This window comes from Vipera ursinii, assembly GCF_947247035.1.
Source record: "Vipera ursinii genome assembly, chromosome: 2".
NCBI classification, from domain to species: domain Eukaryota; kingdom Metazoa; phylum Chordata; class Lepidosauria; order Squamata; family Viperidae; genus Vipera; species Vipera ursinii.
Window position 1 is genome coordinate 833,886 of NC_139513.1, and position 23,123 is coordinate 857,008.

Sequence of the window (23,123 nt, forward strand, 5' to 3'; positions counted from 1 at the left end):
CCAGACATGTCAAACACAAGGCCCGGGGGCCGGATCCGGCCCGCGAAGTGGTTTCATCCGGCCCGCGAAGCCATCCTGGAAACAGTGAGGGAACGGCCCCCACTGCCTTGGCCCTGAGACCCTCCTTCTGCCAGAGACCCTCAGATCTGTCCCACTCCTGCCCAGGCCCCCATAGGCACCCTTGATGCGAACGATGTAGAGCTGGCCACGCCCACCCAGTAGGCCATACACACTCTAGCCACGCCCACCCAGTAGGCCATGCCCACCCAGGCCACACCCACCCGGCCCCCTGAGGGCAACCGCAATGCTGATGCGGCCCTCAATGAAATTGAGTTTGACACCCCTGATCTAGACTGACCCTGGGGACTCTGGGCCTGCCTGTCATTCCAGACACCCAAATCTCTCCCTGTTTTGAATCCACAGCAGCTTCATCTGCATTATTCTTCCTATGGATCCCTTCCCTTCCCTTTGCTTTGATGTAAAAGAATAAACATTGTAGGAGAACCCTGGAATTCCTCCTTCCTTCCTCTTCCTCCTTCTCTTTCCTGCCCCTCTAAGGGGGTCCACCATTCTCCCCTCCCCCTTCCCAGATTGAGGCCTCCACTGCCTCTGGATTGGCCTCTGGGCAGTAGAGACCCAGAGAACAAGGTTTCTTCCACAGTTTGAGGGCCCCCCACTGCTTCATGTTCTGGGTGGAAGACTCGATCCTGAGTCCACAGGACTTATGTTGCCATAATTCCCCCCTCCCCCTCCCCCTCCTCCAAGTCTTTCCATCAGGGTCTTTCTCCCAATGCAACTGAGCCCCTCTCCTTCCATGCTGGTCCCCCTTTTCCTCTCTTCCCTTCCCTCTTATCCACCCATCAGAGCCCGCCCCTTAGAGAGCTGAGTCTCCCCGTAATGTGTGAAGGAGGAGCATCAGAGCCTTTGGGTCCTTTGGGCCTCCGGGGACGTTTCTCCAGCCCTCCGTCGTTTCTTCCCTGGGCTGTCCGGGGTCTCCTCAGGGGTCGGGAGGGGCCCCTCAGCGTGTTCCTCGGGGTGGTAGAGGACCGAGAGGTCACCCCACTCGGAGACTCAGCAGCGGGGCAGAGCCAGATAGTCCTTGAGCTGCCCTGGGGAAGAATCTGGGCTTGTTGCCTGCTGGATCAGGCCCAGTTTCTTGGTTCCGCTTCAGGGAGCTCAACGCTTCAGGCTGGGGACAGGGAGGGGAAGGAAGCGAAAGTCCAGCACTTCTCCAGCTGTTGGGGGTTGCAGAAACAAACAAGGTTCCTCTGTGTGTTTGTGTGGGGTTGTGTTGAGGGCTGGTGGGAGGTAGGAAGAACTCAAGAGAAAATCAAAATTTCTCTGGGAAGACATGAAAAGAGGGCAGGAGTTCTGCTCTGATCAGAGGCTGCCTGGATCTGGGACCCACTTTGTTCGACTGGCTGTGTATACACAACTGTGGTGTGGTGGGGGGAGTCCCTCCCCTCCCCCCTCCTTGCCTGGGACCCTCTCCTGCCTTGAGAGTTTCTCCTCAAGTGATAGATGTCTCTTTTAATATTGGTTAATTGTTCCTTTAAAAGAAATGTGCCTGAACAAAACTTCCTTGCTGTGGATACAACAGATTTCTGAAATTTTGGGCCAAAAAGAATTTGGGCAGAAAAGAAGTGAGCTCTTCCACACTGGGATGTGGAAACCCAATAGTTGTTGTTGTTGTTAGCTGCGAAGTCGTGTCCGACCCATCGCGACCCTATGGACAACATTCCTCCAGGCCTTCCTGTCCTCCACCATCTTCTGGAGTCCATTCAAGCTCACGCCTACTGCTTCAGTGACTCCATCCAGCCACCTCATTCTCTGTCGTCCCCTTCTTCTATTGCCCTCGATCTTCCCCAGCATTAGGCTCTTCTCCAGGGAGTCCTTCCTTCTCATTAGGTGGCCAAAGTACTTGAGTTTTAGCTTCAGGATCTGGCCTTCTAAAGAGCAGTCAGGATTGATCTCCTCTAGGACTGACCGGTTTGATCGCCTTGCAGTCCAAGGGACTCGCAGGAGTCTTCTCCAGCACCAGAGTTCAAAGGCCTCAATTCTTTGGCGCTCAGCCTTTCTTATGGTCCAACTTTCACTACCATACATTGCAACTGGAAAGACCATAGCCTTGACTATACGCACTTTTGTTGACAGGGTGATGTCTCTGCTTTTTAGTGTGCTGTCTAGATTTGCCATGGCTTTCCTCCCCAGGAGCAAGCGTCTTTTAATTTCTTGGCTACAGTCCCCATCTGCAGTGATCTTGGAGCCCAGGAAAATAAAATCTGTCACTACCTCCATTTCTTCCCCATCTATTTGCCAGGAATTGAGAGGGCCAGATGCCATGATCTTGGTTTTCTTAATGTTAAGTTTCAACCCAAGTTTTGCACTCTCCTTCTTCACCTGCAACAAGAGGCTCTTTAGTTCCTCTTCACTTTCTGCCATTAGAGTGGTATCATCTGCGTATCTTAGGTTGTTGATATTTCTTCCGGCAATCTTAATTCCAACTTTTGATTCATCTAGCCCTGCCTTTCTCTATTCTCTAGCCCTGCCTCTATTGGAAACCCAATAGAGGGTCAGCCAAAAGGGACTCAGATGCCTCTACACACAAACGCTCAAAGTACGAGGAATAAGCAGGGAGAACTCAAAAGCCAAAGGCAGGTCTGTCCTTGTGGCAATTCCTGAAACTTAGTGGGGTGAAACCCAGGACTGGAAGGCAGAACTAAAAAGATTTAATGTGGAGGAATTGAGCAGCGGCTGTCCAGATGAAGTGGGAGACGCTGACCCAAATTTGCAGTTTTAATTCAATAAGTATGTTTAACATCTATATTTACAGCAGATAAAATAGTCAGGCCTATCACTCCATCGTGAGGTAAATCCTGAGGTAAATCACAAAAGAGCAGACAGAGCACACAGAAGAAAAAGGCGGGAGAAAAGGGAAATGCCCCCTTTACAGCCGCAGCAACCAATCAGAGCACAGATTGCCTCATGCAGGAGCCCGCCCTCACTCAACTAGCAGGCTGTGTTCTGCACCATTGTACACTTTCCTCTTCCAACTATTAAATTTAATATTTTAACATCTAAAGTGTTCAAAAGAAACAGACCTGATATGACTTTGGTTTTGTCGATTAGCTAAATTGGTCATTACAGAAATGGCTAGTTATACAGTAATATATAAAAGCAAAAAGTTGAGGTTGGATTGTTTATTTAATTAGTCTTGTACTGTGCTAAAAAGAGTCAGATGTCAACACCTTTTTTTCTCTCTTTTTCCCTCGCGCCTCACACTTACTTTTCCCTTCTCTTTCTCCTTCCCCTAATTTCCCATTTCTATTTTTCTTTGTATTTTATATATTAAACAAACAAACCAATAAGAAAGAAACAGACCTAATGAAAGAGGAGGTGCAGTTGCACAATAGATATAAAAAATAACCACACCGCTGTAGAAATGCAAGAGAGCAAAGAGGAAAATCTCCTTGAGTGCATTTGGGTTAACATGAAAGGGGGAAAGACGGACAGAGCCAGGGGTGTGTATATGGTAACCCCAAAACTAAAGGGAGAAAACAGATGAACTTTTTGTTAAGAATAGAATAGAACAAAAGGGGTTTTGGGGAGGAGGGCAGGGCCTTCCTGGTGGGGCTCCCCCCATTGATCCCCCTCTCTCCCGCAAAGCTGGTCTTGGCCAACGTCTTCTATGCCAGGAAAGGCTTCAGCCTGGACTTCCTGCTCCGGCCCAAGGGAGCCCCCAGGAAGATGCCCCTCCCGCCTCCCCACCCAGGAGCCCCCGGCCCAGAGAGATGGACATCTGCGCCACCTTCCCAAAGATCAAAGCCACCGGCCGCAGGATCGCCGGAGCCCTTTTCTGAGCGGGGGGGGACTCTGGAGGGGGGCCCACGCATGGCGCTTTGACGGGCCAGGACCGGGCCCCCCACCCTGGACACGAAGTGGGGGGGCAGCAGCATCCCGGGCCCTGCAAGAGTCTGGGGGTTTCCGCTGTCCCAGAGGGAGGGGGCTTCGGAGTGTGGGGCGGCTGTGGGGCTGAGCAGGCAGTGCTGGAAAAGGCCTCAGGTGTGTGTGTGTGTGTGTGTGTGTGTGTGTGTGTGTTTGTACACCTGCACGCCTGTTCAGCAGAGCCTCAGCTGAAGACACAAATATGGTTGTGGGGGGGCTGCTAGATCTGGGGCGTCTGGGGATCTTCCCGGATCTGGTGGCCTTGGCTGAGGGCCGAGGAGGATTTGGAGTTAAGCAGATTTTTTTTTTTAGAAGGGAATAGAGACGGAAGGGACCTCGGAGGTCTTCTAGTCCAGCCCTCCCCACCCCCCACCCCGGCCCAAGCAGAACCGACGCTGTTCCGGATAAGCGACTGGATGGTTGCAGCGGCTGCTGTGAATGGGGGTCTCCGCTGAGTAGGAGGGAGCCGTGTGTGCGCGTGCGCGTGTAATGGCAAGCACCCGTCTAGACGTCTGTCTATCACTCGAGGAGAAACTCTCCGGGCAGGAGGGGGTCCCCAGAGCAGGAGGGGGGAGCGAGGGGAGGGGCTGCCCCCACCGCACCACCGTTGTGTCTACACAGCCAGTCGCACAAAGGGGGTCCCAGATCCAGGCAGCCTCTGATCAGAGCAGAACTCCTCTCCTCTTTTCGTGTCTCCCCAGCGAGGTTTGGATTTTCTCTTGGGTTCTCCCTGCCCCCCCAGCCCTCAACGACCCCCCCCCCACACACACAAACACACACACACACAAACACACAAACACAAACACACAAACACAGAGAGGACCTTTGTGTGTTTCCCCGACCCCCAACAGCTGGAGAAGGGCTGGAGTTTCGCTTCCCTTCCCCCCCCCCGGAAAGAAGCGCTGGGCTCCCCCGAAGCGGAACCGAGGAACCGGCCCTGATCCAGCAGGCAACAAGCCAGGATTCTTCCCCGGGGCAGCTGTCCTGCTCCACCCCATGGCTGAGTCTCCGGGTGGGGCGGCCCCCTCGGTCCCCTGCCTTCCCCCCCCCCGGGAAGAGGCTGGGGTGGCCCTCCCGACCCCCGAGGAGACCCCGGACAGCCCAGGGGAGAAACGAGGGAGGGCTGGAGAAACGTCCCTGGAGGCCCAAAGGACCCAAAGGCTCCGATTCTCCCCCTTCAGACGTTACGGGGAGATTCGGCTCTCTAAGGGGGGGGGGTCTGATGGGTGGGAAAGAGGGGAAAAGGGGGACCAGCATGGAAGGGGAGGGGCTCAGTTGCAGTGGGGGCGACCCCGAGGGAAGACTTGGAGGAGGGGGATGGGGAGGGTCCCCCCACCCGAGAACAGGAGGGGGAGCCTTGGTGGAGCAGTGGGCTAAGGCCTCCTTAAGTAACACCAGCTGCCTGCCATTAGTGCAGGTTCGAGTCCCACCAGGCTCAAGGTTGACTCAGCCTTCCGTCCTTCCCAGGTAGGTAAAATGAGGACCCAGATTGTTGGGGGCAATAAGCTGACTTTGTAATAATGCCACTTGGGGTGTGTGTGTGAAAGCCCTAATAAGCAGGCATAAACATAGAATGAAGGCTACTGCTAAGCTTGTAAGCCGCCCTGAGTCTTCGGAGAAGGGCGGGATATAAATGGGATTAAAATAATAAAAAAACCTATGGCAACTTTACCTCCTCTGGAGTCAGGATCGAGTCTTCCGTCCAGGACATGGGGGGGAGGGGGGGGGCTCAAACTACCTGACCTTCATCACTTTTTTCCTTTTTTGACACCTTGCTAGGCGACTGGTGGTCCTCGGATGTCGCCACATCCTAAAAGTGGGTGAAAAAGTTGAAAAGCCCTGCACTAGGCTCCCTGTGGGAAGTGAAAGGGCATCTAGTCCACCCCTCCAGGCACACAGAGAAAAGGAGGCTCTGGTTGGGAATCATGGGGGTGGGTGGGGTGAAAATGGAAGTCCTCCCTCCCCTCCGGAGCTGGCATAAAACGCCCCCTAAAATGCAGCCCCCCCCAGACTGAAGGGATTAAACCCCCCCCCCCCACTTTCTCCGCTTCTCTCTCTGCGCCGAACTATCTCCTCCATCGGGCGAAGTCGAGGCAGACTCTGCCCGGAGACCGATGACGCTACAGGAGGGGAAAATCCCATTGGTCCCTCCGCTTTCCTGGCCCCTCCCAATCCCGAAGTCCGAGGAAACCGCCCCTCCCCCCAAGCCAGACCCCCCGATTCCGCCTCTGGGCTGGGAGCCTCCGCGTCTCTCTCCCCTCCCTTTGGGGGCGCTTGTGGGGAGCATCCATGGGCTCCGTTGGGGTCCCCCTTTTGTTGCTGGTGGGGGCGCTGGCCCGGATCCCCGGAAGCGAAGCGGGGAAGGAGACCCCCGGTAAGGAGGGGGCTCGGTGGCGGGAGGGGAGGAGAAGGGCCCTCAGTCTTTCTGGGGGCGAAGAATGGGGCTGGGACCCCTGAAGTGGGAAAAGGGGTCGAGGGCAAGAGAGGCGGGAGCCTGCAGGAGCCTCGATCTCCGCGTGGTCTCCGCCCCCTCCCTCAGAAGGACGCAGAGGGGTCGCGGGAAGGCAGCCGAGGTGGGATAAGAGGCAGCCGGGGCCCCTCTATCCCCCCCCCGTGGCTGGCTGGAAGGGGGACCTTGCGGAGACCGAATTAGCGCCTGAGCCCCGAGGTTTCTGGCACCGAAAGAGGAAGGAGACGGAAAGCGAAATCCAAAGGGGGAAACTGAGGCATTGTCAGAGCTGAATCCACAAAGGCCAGTAAAGAGTCTAAGAAAAAAGACGCTTTTTGGCAAAAGTATTTTTGTAACTTCAGTTTTTCTTCTGAATCTCCATTTTTTTTAAAGGGGAGGGAAGAGTTGAGCTTGGATTCCTTCTGGGGGGAGACTCTGAATTTGGGGAGGAGACTCAGAACCCCCACCCCATATTCCCCAATTGCTGATTCGGGACGGGGTGGGGAGGGGGGAACTGAGAGAGAAGGATATGGGGGGGTCTGAATTGCTCCCCTAAATTGGCTTCCCAAAACTCTCCCTTTTCAGACGGTCTTGGGGGGCTGCAGGGGGCTCTATTTGGGTGGGTGGGGACAGGAAAGAGGCCTCGAAACGCATCCAGAGGCAGCTTGTGGGGCTGAAGATGAAAGCCAGGGGAGGAAAAGGGAAGGAGGGGCTTGAAAGGGGGAGAGCCCAGGCGCATGGGTGTGGGTGTCCTTATTATGACCCCCGCCTCTTATGCCCCCGAAAGGAAGAGGGAGAGAGAAGCACCAACTTTCTCCGCTTCTCTCTCGGCTTCGCACTATCTCCTCTTGTGGATGAACTCAGGCAGACTCTGCCCGGAGACCGATTACGCTGCAGACAGGGAAAATTCCATTGGTCGCTCCGCTTTCCTGGCCCCTCCCAGTCCCGAAGTCCGATGAAACCGCCCCTCCCCCCAAGCCAGACCCCCCCGATTCCGCCTCTGGGCTGGGAGCCTCCGCGTCTCTCTCCCCTCCCTTTGGGGGCGCTTGTGGGGAGCATCCATGGGCTCCGTTGGGGTCCCTCTTTTGTTGCTGGTGGGGGCGCTGGCCCGGATCCCCGGAAGCGAAGCGGGGAAGGAGACCCCCGGTAAGGAGGGGGCTCAGCGGGGGAGGGGAGGGACCCTCAGTGTTTTGGGGGGCGAGGAATGCGACTGGGACCCCAGAAGTGGGAAAAGGGGTCGAGGGCAAGAGAGGCGGGAGACTGCAGGAGCCTCGATCTCCGCGTGGTCTCCACCCCTCCCTCTCAGCATTTCTCCCCGCAAGACGGAGAGGGAGCCCCCCCTCCCTGCTTGCGGGCGAGGTGGGCGGGGGTCGCGGGAAGGCATCCGGGCCCCTCTCTCTGTCCCCCCCCCCCTCCGTGGCTGGGTGGGAGGGGGACCTTGAGGACACCGGATTAGCGCCTGAGCCCCGAAGTTTCTGGCACCGAAAGAGGAAGGAGACGGAAAGCGAAAGGGGGAAACTGAGGCACTTTCAGACCTGAATCCACAAATGCCATCAAATGTATAAGAAAAAGACGCTTTTTGGCAAAAGGGTTTTTGCAACCTCAGTTTTTCTTCTGACTTTTTTTAAAGGGGAGGGAAGAGTTGAGCTGGATTCCTTCTGGGGGGAGACTCTGAATTTGGGGAGGAGACCCAGAACCCCCCACCCCATATCCCCCCATTGCTGAATCGGGATCCGGAAGGGAGGGGGAACTGAGGAGATGGATATTCGGGGGTGGTCTGAATTGCTCCCCTAAATTGGCTCCCCAAAACTCTCCCTTTAGTGAGGAGGTCTGGACCCCTTCCCTTTGAGATGGTCTTGGGGGGCTCCAGGGGGACAGGAAAGAGGGCTGAATCCCCAAATCACACAAAGGCAGCCAGTAGAAGGGAAGTTGCGGGGGGGGGGGAGAAAATTTGGAGGATTACTAGGGAATTTGGGGATTCCCAGGATCCCAGACCACCCAGGCCATCTAGGTCAAACTTGAGCAGCCCCCCTTCAACAGAGGGGGAGGGAAAGGACCCCCATTTCCTCCTTCCAACAGGGTTCTTTCAGCAGCCCCAGGAAGGCTCCCCACCCCTTTGCCCCCCCAATTCAGGGGACCCAGAGGGCCCAGATAAACCCCTGGGGGTCCTAAGGCCCCTCAGAGAACCAGGGACCGACTTTCAAAAGGACCCCAAAGAATATCAGTCTTTCCACCCTCCACCATTCAGTCAGAACTGAAGAAGCTTCTGGGATGAGAAGCGAAACGTCTTCAAGGGAAAACCCAGGAAATTCCTGCTCCCTTTGGGAAAAGCCCCTTTGGGCCAAGCGAGACCCGGAGGGGGAGACTCTCCGGAGAGACCCCCGGCTCCCCCTGGCCCTTCCGAAGTCTCCCCAGACCCAGCCTGGACTCCTGAGGGCTGGCCTTAAGGGAGCTTAAAGGGGCATCTAGTCCACCCCTGGAGGCAGAAAGAGAAAGGGAGACTGCGGTGGAGAGTCATGGGGGGGGCAAAAAATGAAGTCCACACACATCCTGAAGACCCCCCTGAAGTTGCAGCCCCCAAGACTGAAAATCTTCCCGTCCCTCGCCTTCTCCACTTCTCTTGGGAGGGATGTTGGGGGTCTGAGTTGCTCCTCCAAACCCCCCCTTTAGTGAAGGGGGCTGCAGCCCCCCCTTTCAGGTGGCATGGGGGGGGCTGCAGGGGGGGTCTTTTGGGAGGGGGAGAGAAAAGAGGCCTGGCAAAGCATCCAAAGGCAGCTTGTGGGGCTTAAGATGGGGCGGGGTGACGGGGAGAGAAAGTGGGGCTCAAAGGGCGGGGGAGAGCCCAGGAGCATGGGTCCGGGTATCCTTATTGTGCTCCCAAAAGGAAGAGGGAAAGAGAAGTTTGGGTATTATCTTCCCTCAAGCCCAGCGGGGGGTCTCTTCCCTCCCTCTATACTTCCTCCTGCTTTGGGGGGGCAAAGAGTTCCCCTCCCCCCGGGATCCAGCGTTCCCTGCAGACCGGCTGAATCCCGCTGGGACCGACGGTTCCCCGTCCCTCCTCCAGGGGGCGCCTTCCGGCAGTCCCTCCCCCTCCCCCCGTGGGCCCCTCCTCCAGTAGCCGCTGGGGACCATGGGCCCGGGAGTCCCTCCTGACTTTCCTCCCTCCACCTCCTCCCTGTAGCCCATTTCCTGGTCCAGTGGAAGTCCGAGTGCCGCTTCCTCAACGGGACGCAGCAGGTGCGGTACCTGTACCGGGAGATCTACGACCGGCAGGAGATCGCCCGCTTCGACAGCGCCCGCGGGGAGTACGAGGCCGTCACAGAGTTTGGGAAGGTGGACGCGGAGGATTGGAACAGGAATAAGTTCTACCTGCAGGACAGGAAGGCCGCCGTGGATCGCTTCTGCCGAGGCAACTACGAGGCTCTCCAGGGCGGCCCCGTGATTGGCCGGAGAGGTGAGTGGGGGAGGGGGATTTCCATTGGGGGGGGCAATGCGGAGACCCCCCCCCCGTTTCATTTCATTGATTGGGACTCTCCCAGATAAAGATTTGCCCGTTATTTATTCTCTGCTCTCCGATCTAGGAAATTTATTCTTTGGTATTTATCGCTATTTATTTATTTATTATTTATTAGTTGTATACCGCCCTATTCCCAAAGGACTCAGGACGGTTCACAGGGCAGTTGAAACAGTACAAAAAGAGAATAAAATGGAATTAAATTAGTAGAAACCCACAATTCATAATAACAATAAAATTAAAATTTTAAAATTAATTTCATATAATTTCGTATGATTTAATTAAAATACTTTAAAATTTAAAATCCCTCAGTCCAGGCCAGACAATTCGAACAACCAGGTTTTTAAGTCCTGGCGAAAAGAGCGAAGGTCGGGGGGGGGGGGGCAGTCCGAAGCTCCATCGGCAGTTCGATCCAAAGGGTGGGCGCACTCACAGAGAAGGCCCTCCCCCTGGGAATCACCCGCCGGTATTCCCTAACCGGCGGGACCCTAAGGAGGCCCTCCCTGTGGGCACGCACAGGACGATGGGAAGTGGATGCTGGCAGCAGGTGCTCCCTAAGGTAATCCGGACCCAGGCCATTTAGGGCTTTATAGGTCATCCCCAGCACCTTGAATCTCACCCGGAGGGCAACAGACCCTCCTAAGCCGCCCCCCTCCCTCCCTCCCTCAAAGCGGGGGTCTGGAGGGGGTAGGATTATAACATCACCCCTAAATAAAAATGGGTAAAAATAAATTACCACTAAAATGTTAGGAATTCTACAACGGTGACAATGAAACATGCAAAAGGAGGGAAGAAATATATTCCTCTCCTTCCCTTTCGTCACACGATCTTCCTTCTCTTCCCCAGGTCCAAAAAACTTCTTTCCAGAATATTGTACAAAATATTATATTTTTCTGGGGGGGGGGAGGAATCCAGCAAGGTCTCTCTCTTGCCCAGTAGGTAGATAGATTTCAATATAATCTGTATGCTGTATAATATTTCAATATATTTTATATGAATAAATCAATAATATTTATTGATTGACTTATTAACTTTTTTTATAAAGGATTTTATTGAATTTTATAGGGTTAGGGATAAAATAGGATTGGGTTAGGGATTAGGGTTTAGGGTGGGGTTGGGATCAACATTGGGATTATCCCCCAATAACATTTTCTATCTTTAGCAAACAGGCTATTGTCCGGGTACATACGTTCAATTAACAATAGTTAATGTAGTAATAAATGACTGTAGAAAATGTAATAAACAATAATAAAAAACAGTATCAGTTAATCAATACATTTCATTCTTCTTACTAATATACATTCACGATAACATATCACATTCATTTCTCACTACCGTATTTTCCGGTATTTTTCATGAAAATCTTCTCAAAAGTTGGGGGGTCGTCTTATACGCCGGGTCGTCTTATACGCCGGGAAAAAAAACAAATCAGTCGAGCGTCTCCCGTTCTTGCAAAGCCGGGCCGCCTCGTGCAACTGAGCTAACTCCGGCGCGGCTCCGGGACACAGCTGGGTGGGAGCATCGGGCGGCTCTCCCCACGCGAAGGTGGCGCTGCCCGTTGGCTCTTGGCCCGAGGGGAGGGCCTCGCGCCTGCCGGACACCTGTCACCAGCACCGCTCTCCCCCCTGCGGGGATGCGCTTCCGCCAGGCAGTGCTGTCGGAGACGAGCCAGCCTGGTGGCCGGGATCGGAGCTGCGCGCCAGAATAAGAGGCCGTTTCGTGAGGCGAGAGGGTGGCGGGAGGGGGGGAAGGAGGAGGAAGAGGAGTCCCCAGACATGGCAGCTCTTCCCGCCACCCGTGGAACGAGGTCGGTGTCCTCATCAGCCGCCTTTGCCTTGGCCAGAGGGATGCAGGGTGGGCACTTTAAGAGGCAGGCAGGCGCGGCGTCCCAGGCGGGGCGTGGGCACGGCAGTCGCTCTCCCAGTTTGGCAAGTTTCCCGGCGGGTGACCGAAGAGCAGCCTCTGCCGGCGCTTACTCCAATGCGCTGCAACTAGGAGTGCGAGCCGCCGAGGACGGGAGAAGCAGCCGCTCGGGCGCATCAGCGCAACCAAGACGAGCCAGCAGGCAGCCGCCGTGAGTGCGGCACTGAGAGGCAGCGGCAGGACGGCCTGGCCCAGCGCCTGCAGGATGGCCAGCAGCCCCACGCGCAGCAGCAGCCGCCGGCTCAGCAACAGGTCCGAGCGCAGGAGCCGCACCGCCAGGCTGCCCAGGAAAAGCAGCCACACCGAGAGGCTGCACGCCCAGTCCAGCTCCATGAGGGGCAGGGCGGGAAGCCAGCCGGGAAGAGGGACCGGGAGCCCGGGCCGAGCGTGCCTCGGCCGACAGTGAGAGGGAAGCGGCACGAGTTCTAAAAAAGAGACTGCGGGCGGAACTGCCCCGCCCTGCGCCCAATGGGAGAAGTTCAAGGCCTGGGGGGGAAGCAGGAGGGGCGCCGGCCGTGGCGGGGTGGCGGCTCCCCTCCGGCGCTGCCTGCCACCCGGGAAACGCTGCGCCTCGGGGGCCGGCAGAAGCGCGGGAGCAGCGGGAAGACCGGTGGGGCCAGTCGGGCCTTCACCTCCTCTGCGACGGACAGGGAGGGCAGGGCATGTAAGTATTTTTCGGCGTATAAGACGAAAAACCTTGAAAATCTTCTTAAAAGTCGGGGGGGTCGTCTTATACGCCAGGTCGTCTTATACGCCAGAAAATACGGTAGTTCATTTTCCTAACCATTGGTAAAAAAATGATCCCAGGTTCTATAATAAACTGAATCTTCTTTCTCTTTAATCTCTAACGTCAATCTATCCATTTCTCCACATTCTAAGATTTTCTTAGTTAAAACCTCTTCAGTTGATAAGTTTTCATTTTTCCAGCATTGGGCAAATGCTATTCTCGCTGCTGTCAGTACATGCAATATTAAATATTCATTCTCCTTCTCATAATCAGATCTGTGTTTTAACCCCAAACCTTTTTTGCTTTAAGGCCTGTCCACCAGATATGATAGTAAGTACCTGGCCTTTGTTTACATTTCCAGAAATTATTTGAAGTGTTTTTAAACATTTTCGGTAATCTTACTGGTGTCATAAGCCATCTATAAAACATTTTATACAAGTTTTCTTTATATGAGACTGCTTTAGTCGATCTGATATTTCTATCCCAGAGTTTCTGCCAGTCTTCCAAGTCTGTAGAATATCCAAAGTTTTTTGCCCAAGTTATCATTGTTTCTTTTACTTGTTCTTCTTCCATCTTTAAATTGAGCAGAAATCTATAGAGTTTCCTAATCAAGTTTTCATCTGTTTTTAACAATCTTTGATTGAATTCTGTCTGTTCTTTATGGAATCTTGTTCTCTTTATCTCTTTTGAATTTGCAAATATGGCCACCATGCTAAATCAATACCTTGTCATTGTAAATCTTCTCTATCTTTCAATTTCCCTTCGTTATCCAAGATACCTTTATAAGTCAACGACTTTGTCATAATGAATTAAATTTGGGTAAGCAAAAGCTTCCATTGTTGAAAGCCATTCAGGTAGCTTCCTATAGATTTTCTTCCTTATTCTTTCCCATCTCAAAGAAGTAGATTCCTTTTAAGGTGGCTTTGAAACTGTCTGAGTGTTTTATTCTTCCCGTATCAACTTTTGAAACTGTCTCTCTCACACACAGAGGGACTTTGCATGGCACACACATAAGATATAAAAAACCCCAAAATAGTATATATAATTTAAGATTTAAAAGGCAAGGATGATTAAAATCCAGTGATAAAAAAAATCATTAAAAGGGGGAGGGCTTTCGGATGCTGACCGGCCCCACGGCTGCCTCCTCCTCTGCACCCCCCAAGCGAAGCCCCACACCCCATTTTCACCCCCTTTCTGGAATGGGGGGGGGCTCCCTTCCCCTCTGGGGCCTTTGAGATTTTAGGATAAAAAGTGAACTTCCAAAGGGTCTGGAAAAGGGAATTAGGGAAGTTTCGTCTGCTCTGCCCTGTCCATCTTTTAGTCCTTTTCATTCTTTATTCAGAGTCGTTTGTTCATCCAGTTTTGGGGGTCTGGGAGAAAAGCCCCCCTTGAGACCCCCTGTTTGGTCACAGACTCGGCTTCACCTGCAGCCGAATCGCTTCTCTCGTCCTACCTGGGAAGGTTCCTCATTTGGGGGCAAAGATTCAAAAAACACCCACAAACATCAGAAGTGAATTTCGGGGATTCCTTCGGCCCTGAAGCCTGAGATTGTTTAGTTCCCTGTTCCAGATTCCTGGCAAATTGCCTACGTTTGTTGTTCTAGCTTTATTTGCTTATATTTTGAAAAAACCTTATATATTTCTATTAACCGATAAGGTTTCATTGTACAAAAGCAATGTTTCATCTTCAGTTGTTGCCACTTCTTGTTGCCGGGGTCTGCAAAAATAATACGCTACCAAAGAATTAAATAAGATCTTCCTTCCAGAAGAGGAAAACTGCCAGATCCCAAGAGAAAAGGGCATTTTACGGGGAGACGCTGGGAATTTGCTCCTTCCGGAAATTATGGAATATTTAAGAGGAAGTGAGGCAGATTTTGTTCTCTGCATGTTCAGTCTGGAATTCATTCTTACACCTAAATTCTTCCCTGCAAACCCAGGAGGATAATTCACTGTTCATAAAAAAAAATCCCGACCAGATCCCAGGATTGAATTGCAAATAAGCAAACCTTTAAAAATTGCATGTTCTTAAACATGATATAATTAGCTGTTCGTAAGAGAATCCCTCAAGGGAGAAAAACGTGGTTAGCAAAAGGTCTCTGAGCTGGAGTGGATCTATGAAAGTAGTTATAGTGTATACCTTTTTTTAATGAAAATTATCAGCCCTTTTGATCAGTGACGTCATCAAAGTAAACAAACCCACGTGGTGTTGATCACGTCAACAGATCATGGCCCTATGTGGAAGTCACCGCCCTATTTCCAGATAAGGCGTCTTGAACCGAACCCCATCAATAAATCAAGGCAGTCAAGCCTCTGGGTACGTGATTAGCTTCACCCTAGACTAATTCTATCGACATTCAAAACAAACGGAATAAGCTAAATAAAGTAAATAATGAACAGAGGCCTCTGCATTTGGCAAACAAGCCCTACTTTGGGGAGCTGTGAAATAATAATAATAAAAATGCTTTTTATTTCTAATCATTCTAGCCTAATGATGCTTTTAATTTTTGTGGAGTTTTAAAAGTCAGCGCCTCAAAAGCAAGGAAAAAGGGAGGCCCTAAAAGGATTTATGTTTTTCCATCTTCCAGGATCCCCTTTAATTTTTTGCTGCAATTTGCTTTGGAAATGACGTGAAACAAATAATATTTTCAGGAGTGAAAAGGGATCTTGGTCTGAACTAACCAACTTGGTCTCCCTTTCTTGGCCGTCTTTGTGTCTCCCCTGTGTCCCTCCTCCCCCTCCTCCCCTCCAGCCAAGCCCACCGTCTCCATCTCCTCCACCAAGCTGGACCCCGCTTCCCCCCACACCATCCTCCTCTGCACCGCGAGGGGCTTCTACCCCGTGGAGATCGAGGTCCGCTGGCTGAAGAACGGGCGGCCGGAGGAGGAGGGCGTGGCCTTCACGGAGGAGCTCCAGAACGGAGACTGGACCTACCAGCTCCAGGTGATGCTGGAGACCCAGCCCCAGCGGGGGGACGTCTACACCTGCCAGGTGGAGCACGCCAGCCTGGAGGCCCCCATCACCATCCAGTGGGGTGAGCCCCTCCCCTCCATCCCCTTCCTCCCCTCCTGCTCTGGGGACACCCTCCTGTCCTGAGGGGGGAGAGAGGCCCTCCCTGTGGGGGGAGCCAGGAAGGACCCTCCTGGGGGGGGAAGCTGGCCCTGATCCTCCTGCTCAGGGGAGGCTCCTTCTCCTTCCCCAGAGCCCCGATCCTCCAACTCGGCCAGGAGCAAGCTCTGGACGGGGATTATGGGGGCCCTGATCGGGGTGATCTTCTTTGCCACGGGTGTCAGAATCCATTTATATCACATTTCATAATTGTATAGGTAGAACAACGTGCTATTACTGGGGATTCTGCCATCTCTCCGAGGGGGGGGGGGAGAGGATGGTTACTAAAGCGATTTTCAAACAACAGGGGATGTTTTAACGGGGGAAGGGAGGGGGACAGACAGATATGGTTTGTGTCTTCATTTACAACTGAAAAAAGGGAAGCAATAACCATAAAACCAAGGAGAGTTCCCTTTCCCATGGAAGAACCTGACACCTAGCAACTGACGACAGCCTGACCAAATGGATGAGGGGAGGGGCTGGAATGGGAATGGTTTATATAGGATTGAAATGTAACTTTTCTCAGATTCCGTCTTGTATTCCCACAATCAATTCCTTCCTAGTAAACATTTTCCTTTTGGACTAAACTTGCATCCAAGAGTTCTTATTTCCTAAGATGTGGATTGAGGTGGGTCCTGACAGTAGACGGAATCTGCTTTAAGAGTCAACCTGGAAGGGAAAACCTTACCGGGGGACTTTGCAACAAATACAAATGTCTGGCGACGAAGCAAGAGAGGAGGGAAGCCCCATGGAGGGGGAGTCTTCCCCCCAAATGGAATCCCAGAGACAATGGGAAACTGAAGCAGCATATTCCCCCGGGGAAGAAGCGGTGGAGCAGTACGACCGAAAACCCCGGTGGTCGATGGGCGTTGGAAGGAAAAGTGAGTGGGAAAAGGCTTCGGGAGAAAAGACCCTGAGGCGTAGTAACCACCAACCGGAATGGAGGCAAGAGATGGAGAGTTCCCTGCACGCCAGCGAGGAGGAGCGGATCCTGGAAAAGGCCATTGATCTGATGAAAGCAACCCTGAGTTCACTGAGGGAGGAGAGAGCTGAAAATCGCAACCGAGGCAGCGCCTGGGGACGCAACTGGAAAGGTAACGGAGGGGATCCAACACCTGAAACCCCGGGGCCATCCAATGGAACAGGAATTGCTGCCTCAGCAGTACCCACCCACCCCCCCAGAACCACAGATGGGGACCAGGATGAGGAGCGATACCGGCCACGGCGCAGACAACGCTCCAGCCAAAGACTCCCGCCCCTGGAAGTCAAATTCAAGGGGGAGCCATCACGACTGGGATTTTTCCTAACCCAAGTCCTCAGCTACATGGAAGAGTACGGACGGGACATCCCCAGTGACAAAACACGCATCCGAATTGTGCAATCTGCCCTGGACGGGATGGCTGCAGACTGGGTGGTGAACTTGCATGACTCCAACGCCCCAGAACTCAACGACTTCAACCGATTCATGTCATCTTTGAGGCGACGGTTCGAGGATCCTTTGGCTGACCGTAAGGCCCGGGAGAGAATCAAAACGGTGAGGCAGGGCAGGCGAACAGTGGCTGATTATACCCAAGAATTCCGAGCCATTGCCAGCAAGCTGAACTGGCCAGAAGACATCCTCCTTAGCCATTTCAAAGACGGTCTGAACTACGACCTGTATGATGCTTGCCTGCCTCGAGGAGACCCACCCCACCTCGACGACTGGTACATCCTGGCGGAGGAAGTGGAAATAGACCTACTGAAGAGACACCGCAGAGGAAAACCATGGGGCCGCCTGCCACCCGAGCAAACACGCGAGGGGGAAAAACCACCAGCCACAGCCAAAAAATCAACAAGTTGTTTCAACTGCGGGAGAGAGGGCCACCGTGCTGCAGAATGTCGTTCAAAAGCCCCCCCCCCCCGAAAACCAGAGGCATCATCCTCCAAGAAGCCGGGGAAGCCCCAAGGCAACACAAAAGAATCTTCCATGAAGGGGACAGAGGCTGTAGAGTCCACAATTCCTGCCAGGAACTGGGACTGGACTCCGGCCTGCACCGCAGGGACGGTGGACAACTCGGAAGACAGCTCAGAGGGAGAACCATTGGTAAGTGGACCCCTTCCACCCATGCTTAAGACAGTGACTATATTAGCTTCCCCTATGCCTGAAGCAGCCAAAATAAAAGCTCTGATAGACTCTGGGTGCATCCGCTGCCTTATCAGCCCAACGCTGGTGGAGAGATTGAGCATCCCAGTGAGGAGGCTAAAACATCCAATCTCTTTTAGTCAATTAGATGGGACAATAGCAGGGGGAGGACCAGCCACCCTAGCCACTTTACCAATCCACCTATCACTGGGGCCCCATGAGGAGGACATAACGTTTATAGTGGCCCCAGGCATGGAATGCCCAATGATCCTAGGACTGGAATGGCTGAAGAAATGGAACCCCGGGATAAACTGGAGGACAGCAGAACTCAACTTCCCAAAGGGGGGGCAGAAGAACGTAGACTCCAAAAGCACCCCCCCAACCCAGAGGGAGGAGACAGCAGCAGTGGGGAAAGAGAAGGGATTACCAGAGATACCAGAGGAATACAGGGACCTGGCTGAGGTTTTCAGTGAGGAAAGAGCAGATGAGCTTCCCCCCCACCGCCCCACAGACTGCACCATAGAATTCAAACCTGGGGCAAAACTCCCAAAACCCAGGATGTATGCCATGAGCCCAAGGGAAATGGCAGAAATGGAGAGATTCATAAAGAAAAACTTAGAAAGAGGATTTATTGAGCCTGCCAAACCCAAAGTGGCCGCCCCGGTTCTGTTCAGGGAGAAGAAGGATGGATCCTTTCGTTTGGTTGTGGACTATAGAAATTTGAACACAATTAGTGAATGTAATCTGTACCCCCTTCCCCTAATGAAGGATATGTTATCCCACCTATCGAAAGGAAAGATTTTTACCAAACTAGACCTGAGGGAAGCATACTACCGAATTAGGATTAAGGAAGGAGACGAATGGAAGACTGCATTCAACTGCCCAATGGGGTGCTATCAATTCAAAGTATTGCCATTCGGACTGCAAGGGGCACCCGCAGTCTTTATGCAATTAATTAATGACGTGCTGAGAGAGCACCTATATAAGGGGGTCCTGGTTTACCTCGATGACATCCTTATCTTCACAGAAACTAAAGAGGAACATATCAAACTAGTCAGAGCAGTCCTGAAGAAGTTGCGAGCTGCCCACTTATATGCTAAATTATCGAAGTGTGAATTCCATCAGGAAAAAATCGACTACCTGGGATATCGCATATCTCCAGAGGGCATCGAAATGGACCCTGAGAAGGTCAGAGCAGTACTAGAGTGGGCACCCCCCCGCACACGGAAGCAATTGCAAAGTTTCCTGGGGTTTGCAAACTTCTACCGCCAATTCATCCCCGCATTTGGCCAAATAGCCATGCCCCTCACAAATTTGTTGAAAACGAAGGGGGGGTCACCCGTGAAACCCAGCCAGCCTCTGAAATGGTCAATGGAATGTCAAGCAGCATTTGAGAGGCTAAAGAGACTTTTTTCTGCTGAACCTGTCCTAAAACACCCAGATCCCGACAAACCTTTTGTAATACAGGCAGATGCGAGTGATGTAGCGGTAGGAGCCGTACTATTACAAGAAAATGATGGGGGGACATTGCAACCATGCGCATACACATCCAGAAAACTCACAGAAACAGAACAACGCTGGCCAATATGGGAAAAAGAGGCATTCTCGCTGAGGTGGGCATTACTAACATGGCGCCAATTTTTAGAAGGAAATAAAATACCTTTCCAGGTCTGGACAGACCACAAAAATTTGGAAGCACTAAAAACGCCCAGGAAGCTCACTCCTAAGCAAGCCCGCTGGTCCCAACATTTTCACCGATTCAATTTCACTCTCAAACACTTACCGGGGGGAAAGAACTTCCTTGCAGATGCATTATCCCGCATGCCCCAATATAACAGCACAAGAGTTACTGACTTTAAACCACTTGTACCGGAACAACAACTGGCAGCACCAGTCACCACCAGGGCACAAGAAAAAATGAAGCCGAAGGTAGATAGCCAAACTGGAATAGAATTCAGGAAATCTTTGGAAAGTGATGAATGGTTCCAGAAAAATAAACATGTGTGCACAATTAAAGATGGACTACCGTGGGTGGGGGAGAAGCTATATATACCTGCCACACAGAGAATCAATTTCATGCAACTGTGCCATGATACAAAATCAGCAGGACACTTTGGCTTTGTAAAAACCTTACACTTAACTAAAAGGCAATTTTGGTGGCCATCTATGAAAAAGGACATAGAAAGCTATGTGGGTAGCTGTCAAATTTGCGCGATGGCCAAAAGACTGCAAGGGAAACCGCCAGGTCTGTTACAACCGGTGGCAAACCCCTCAGCCCCATGGAAAGAAATAGCCATGGATTTTATCGTAGAACTGCCTGAAAGTAATGGAAACACCGTAGTCTGGACTGTCACAGATCTGTTCTCTAAGCAAGTACACTTCATACCTTGCCAAAAAATCCCGACTGCAAAAGCATTAGCAAAACTTTTTGTACAGCATATTTACAGATTGCACGGGGTACCACAACGCATCATATCTGACAGAGGGGTGCAATTTACGTCGGCATTTTGGAAAGAATTTTTATCCCTCTTAGGAACCACCCAAGGACTGTCATCTAGTCACCATCCTCAGACAGACGGAGCTTCTGAAAGACTTAATAATATACTTGAACAATATCTGAGATGCTATATTAATTTTCAGCAGTCCGACTGGACGGACCTACTGCCTTTTGCAGAAGTAGCATATAATAATGCAGTCCACTCAAGCACAGGTTACACTCCTTTTCAAGTAGCTACAGGCCAGAGTTTCAACCCAATACCAGAACTAACCCCAAAAGAACCGGTTATCCCTGACCTGAAGGAATGGATTGCTCAATTACAAAATACATGGCCAATCGTTAGGAAAGCGTTGGAAGATGCCAGAAAAGCATACAAGACACAGGCAGACAAAAAAAGAACCGATCCCACACCATTTAGGGTAGGAGAGATGGTATATTTATCCACAAAATACCTGAAATCACTCCAACCCTGTAAAAAACTAGGACCAAAATATATTGGACCCTTTCCAATTAAAAGAATCATAAACCCAGTAACAGTTGAATTAGAACTACCCAAAAATCTTAGACGAATACACCCAACCTTCCACTGCAGTCTATTAAAGAGAGAACAACAATCTCCACTACGAGAAAAAATCCCACCACCACCACCCCCCATCATGGTGGAAGGAGAACAACATTTTGAAGTGAAAGAAATCTTAGATTCCAGAAAACACCATGGAACGATACAATATTTAGTGGCATGGAAACACCTCCCCTCCTCAGAAAACGAATGGGTTAACAAACTCCATGTTAAAGCACCTAAGTTGCTTAAGAGGTTTCATACAGAATATCCAAACAAACCAGGCTAACAGTTATATGTTTTCTTTCCCCACAGATGGACTCATCTTTTTTCTGAAAGGAGAGCCGAATGTCAGAATCCATTTATATCACATTTCATAATTGTATAGGTAGAACAACGTGCTATTACTGGGGATTCTGCCATCTCTCCGAGGGGGGGGAGAGGATGGTTACTAAAGCGATTTTCAAACAACAGGGGATGTTTTAACGGGGGAAGGGAGGGGGACAGACAGATATGGTTTGTGTCTTCATTTACAACTGAAAAAAGGGAAGCAATAACCATAAAACCAAGGAGAGTTCCCTTTCCCATGGAAGAACCTGACACCTAGCAACTGACGACAGCCTGACCAAATGGATGAGGGGAGGGGCTGGAATGGGAATGGTTTATATAGGATTGAAATGTAACTTTTCTCAGATTCCGTCTTGTATTCCCACAATCAATTCCTTCCTAGTAAACATTTTCCTTTTGGACTAAACTTGCATCCAAGAGTTCTTATTTCCTAAGATGTGGATTGAGGTGGGTCCTGACAACGGGGCTCTCCCTCTACCTGAAGAGCAAGAAAGGTGAGTCTGGGGGCTGGATAAGAGGTTGTGGGGAGGGGACCATCCGGGGGGGGGACCTCTCAGATGGCAAGAAGGCTCCCTTGGAAATTTGCATGGGAAATTCTGTTCTTTGAGAGTCTGCTGTATAAGTGAGCATCCTGCAACCTTTTTTTTTTAAAAAATCCATTTATATCCCGCCCTTCTCCGAAGACTCAGGGCGGCTTACAAGCTTAGCAGTAGCCTTCATTCTATGTATATGCCTGCTTATTAGGGCTTTCACCCCCCCCCCCCAAGTGGCATTATTACAAAGTCAGCTTAATTGCCCCCAAAAATCTGGGTCCTCATTTTACCTACCTGGGAAGGACGGAAGGCTGAGTCAACCTTGAGCCTGGTGGGACTCGAACCTGCACTAATTGCAGGCAGCTGGTGTTACTTAAGGAGGCGTTAGCCCACTGCTCCACCAAGGCTCTGTATTATGGGCTATTGATGGGGAGGGAGACCCCCTGAATCCTCCAGCCCATGAAGAATTCTGATTGGCTCTTTTTCTCCTTCCAGCAATTCCCATCCAGCCTCCTGCAGGTGAGTTTCTCCTCAAGTTGTAGATGTTACTTCAACATTCGTTAATTGTTCCTTTAAAAAAATGTATCTGAAGAAAACTTCCTTTCTGTGGATAAAAGAAAGTTTTGAAATTTTGGGCAGCTTTTCCTTACAGAGACCTGAAAATGCATTGGAATCAAAAACAAATACAGACACACCACAAATAGTAAAATATTGACCAGGTTTTTTCCAACGTGGTGGGCGGGGAGCACTTAATCTTTTGATTAAGTGCTGCAATTATGTCGTTTGGGGAAAATTCCATAAGAATGAATTTTCTTTGGGGAAATGAATTGCTGGTCCTTTGCATCCCTTTCCTCCCTGAAATGGGGGTGGGGGTGGGAGATTTTCCCTCATTCCGCCCCTGCCTATCAACCACCCCCCTGCAGTGTGGGTCTGTCTGGGGGGGGGCTGATAGGGAGGAATAATAAGTTATTTACACTGAAGGTTTAACTTTATATTCTCATTTTCTCCCCATCTTTTTTTCTCTACAGCCCTCATGAATTAATCCTGCCGTCATTCCTGCTTCCTGATGGAAAAGGAATTTTTTTTTCAGTAGCTGATGAATTTCTGGCTTTTTTGCAACCTCTGAAAAATGGAGTCTCAAGATTTTAGATTAGGGAGAAGAGGAGAAGGGCAGCCTGGAGCTTTTCCTGCTGAGAGCCCCCCCCCATCTTTCATTCAGGGCCTCCCTTTCTTGGGAGGTAGGGGTGCAGACCATGTAGACTGACTCTGGGGACTCTGGGCCTGCCTGTCATTCCAGACACCCAAATCTCTCCCTGCTTTGAATCCACAGCAGCTTCATCTGCATCACTCTTCCTCCGAATCCCTTCCCTTCCCTTTGCTTTGATGTAAAAGAATAAACATT

At 51.4% G+C, this 23,123-nt stretch overlaps 1 protein-coding gene across 1 annotated transcript; it reads left to right on the top strand.

The window, feature by feature from the left end:
* Positions 1 to 7,384: 7,384 nt before the first annotated feature.
* LOC310634693 (H-2 class II histocompatibility antigen, E-S beta chain-like) lies at positions 7,385 to 22,763 on the top strand (the record flags this gene model as incomplete). The annotated part of the gene is made up of 6 exons (XM_083353227.1): positions 7,385 to 7,540; positions 9,576 to 9,848; positions 15,307 to 15,588; positions 15,757 to 15,840; positions 22,217 to 22,240; positions 22,750 to 22,763. The coding sequence occupies exons 1-6, from the start codon at positions 7,456 to 7,458 to the stop codon at positions 22,761 to 22,763; spliced, it is 762 nt and encodes a 253-aa protein (XP_083209353.1). The 5' UTR covers positions 7,385 to 7,455.
* Between the last annotated feature and the right edge of the window lie 360 nt (positions 22,764 to 23,123).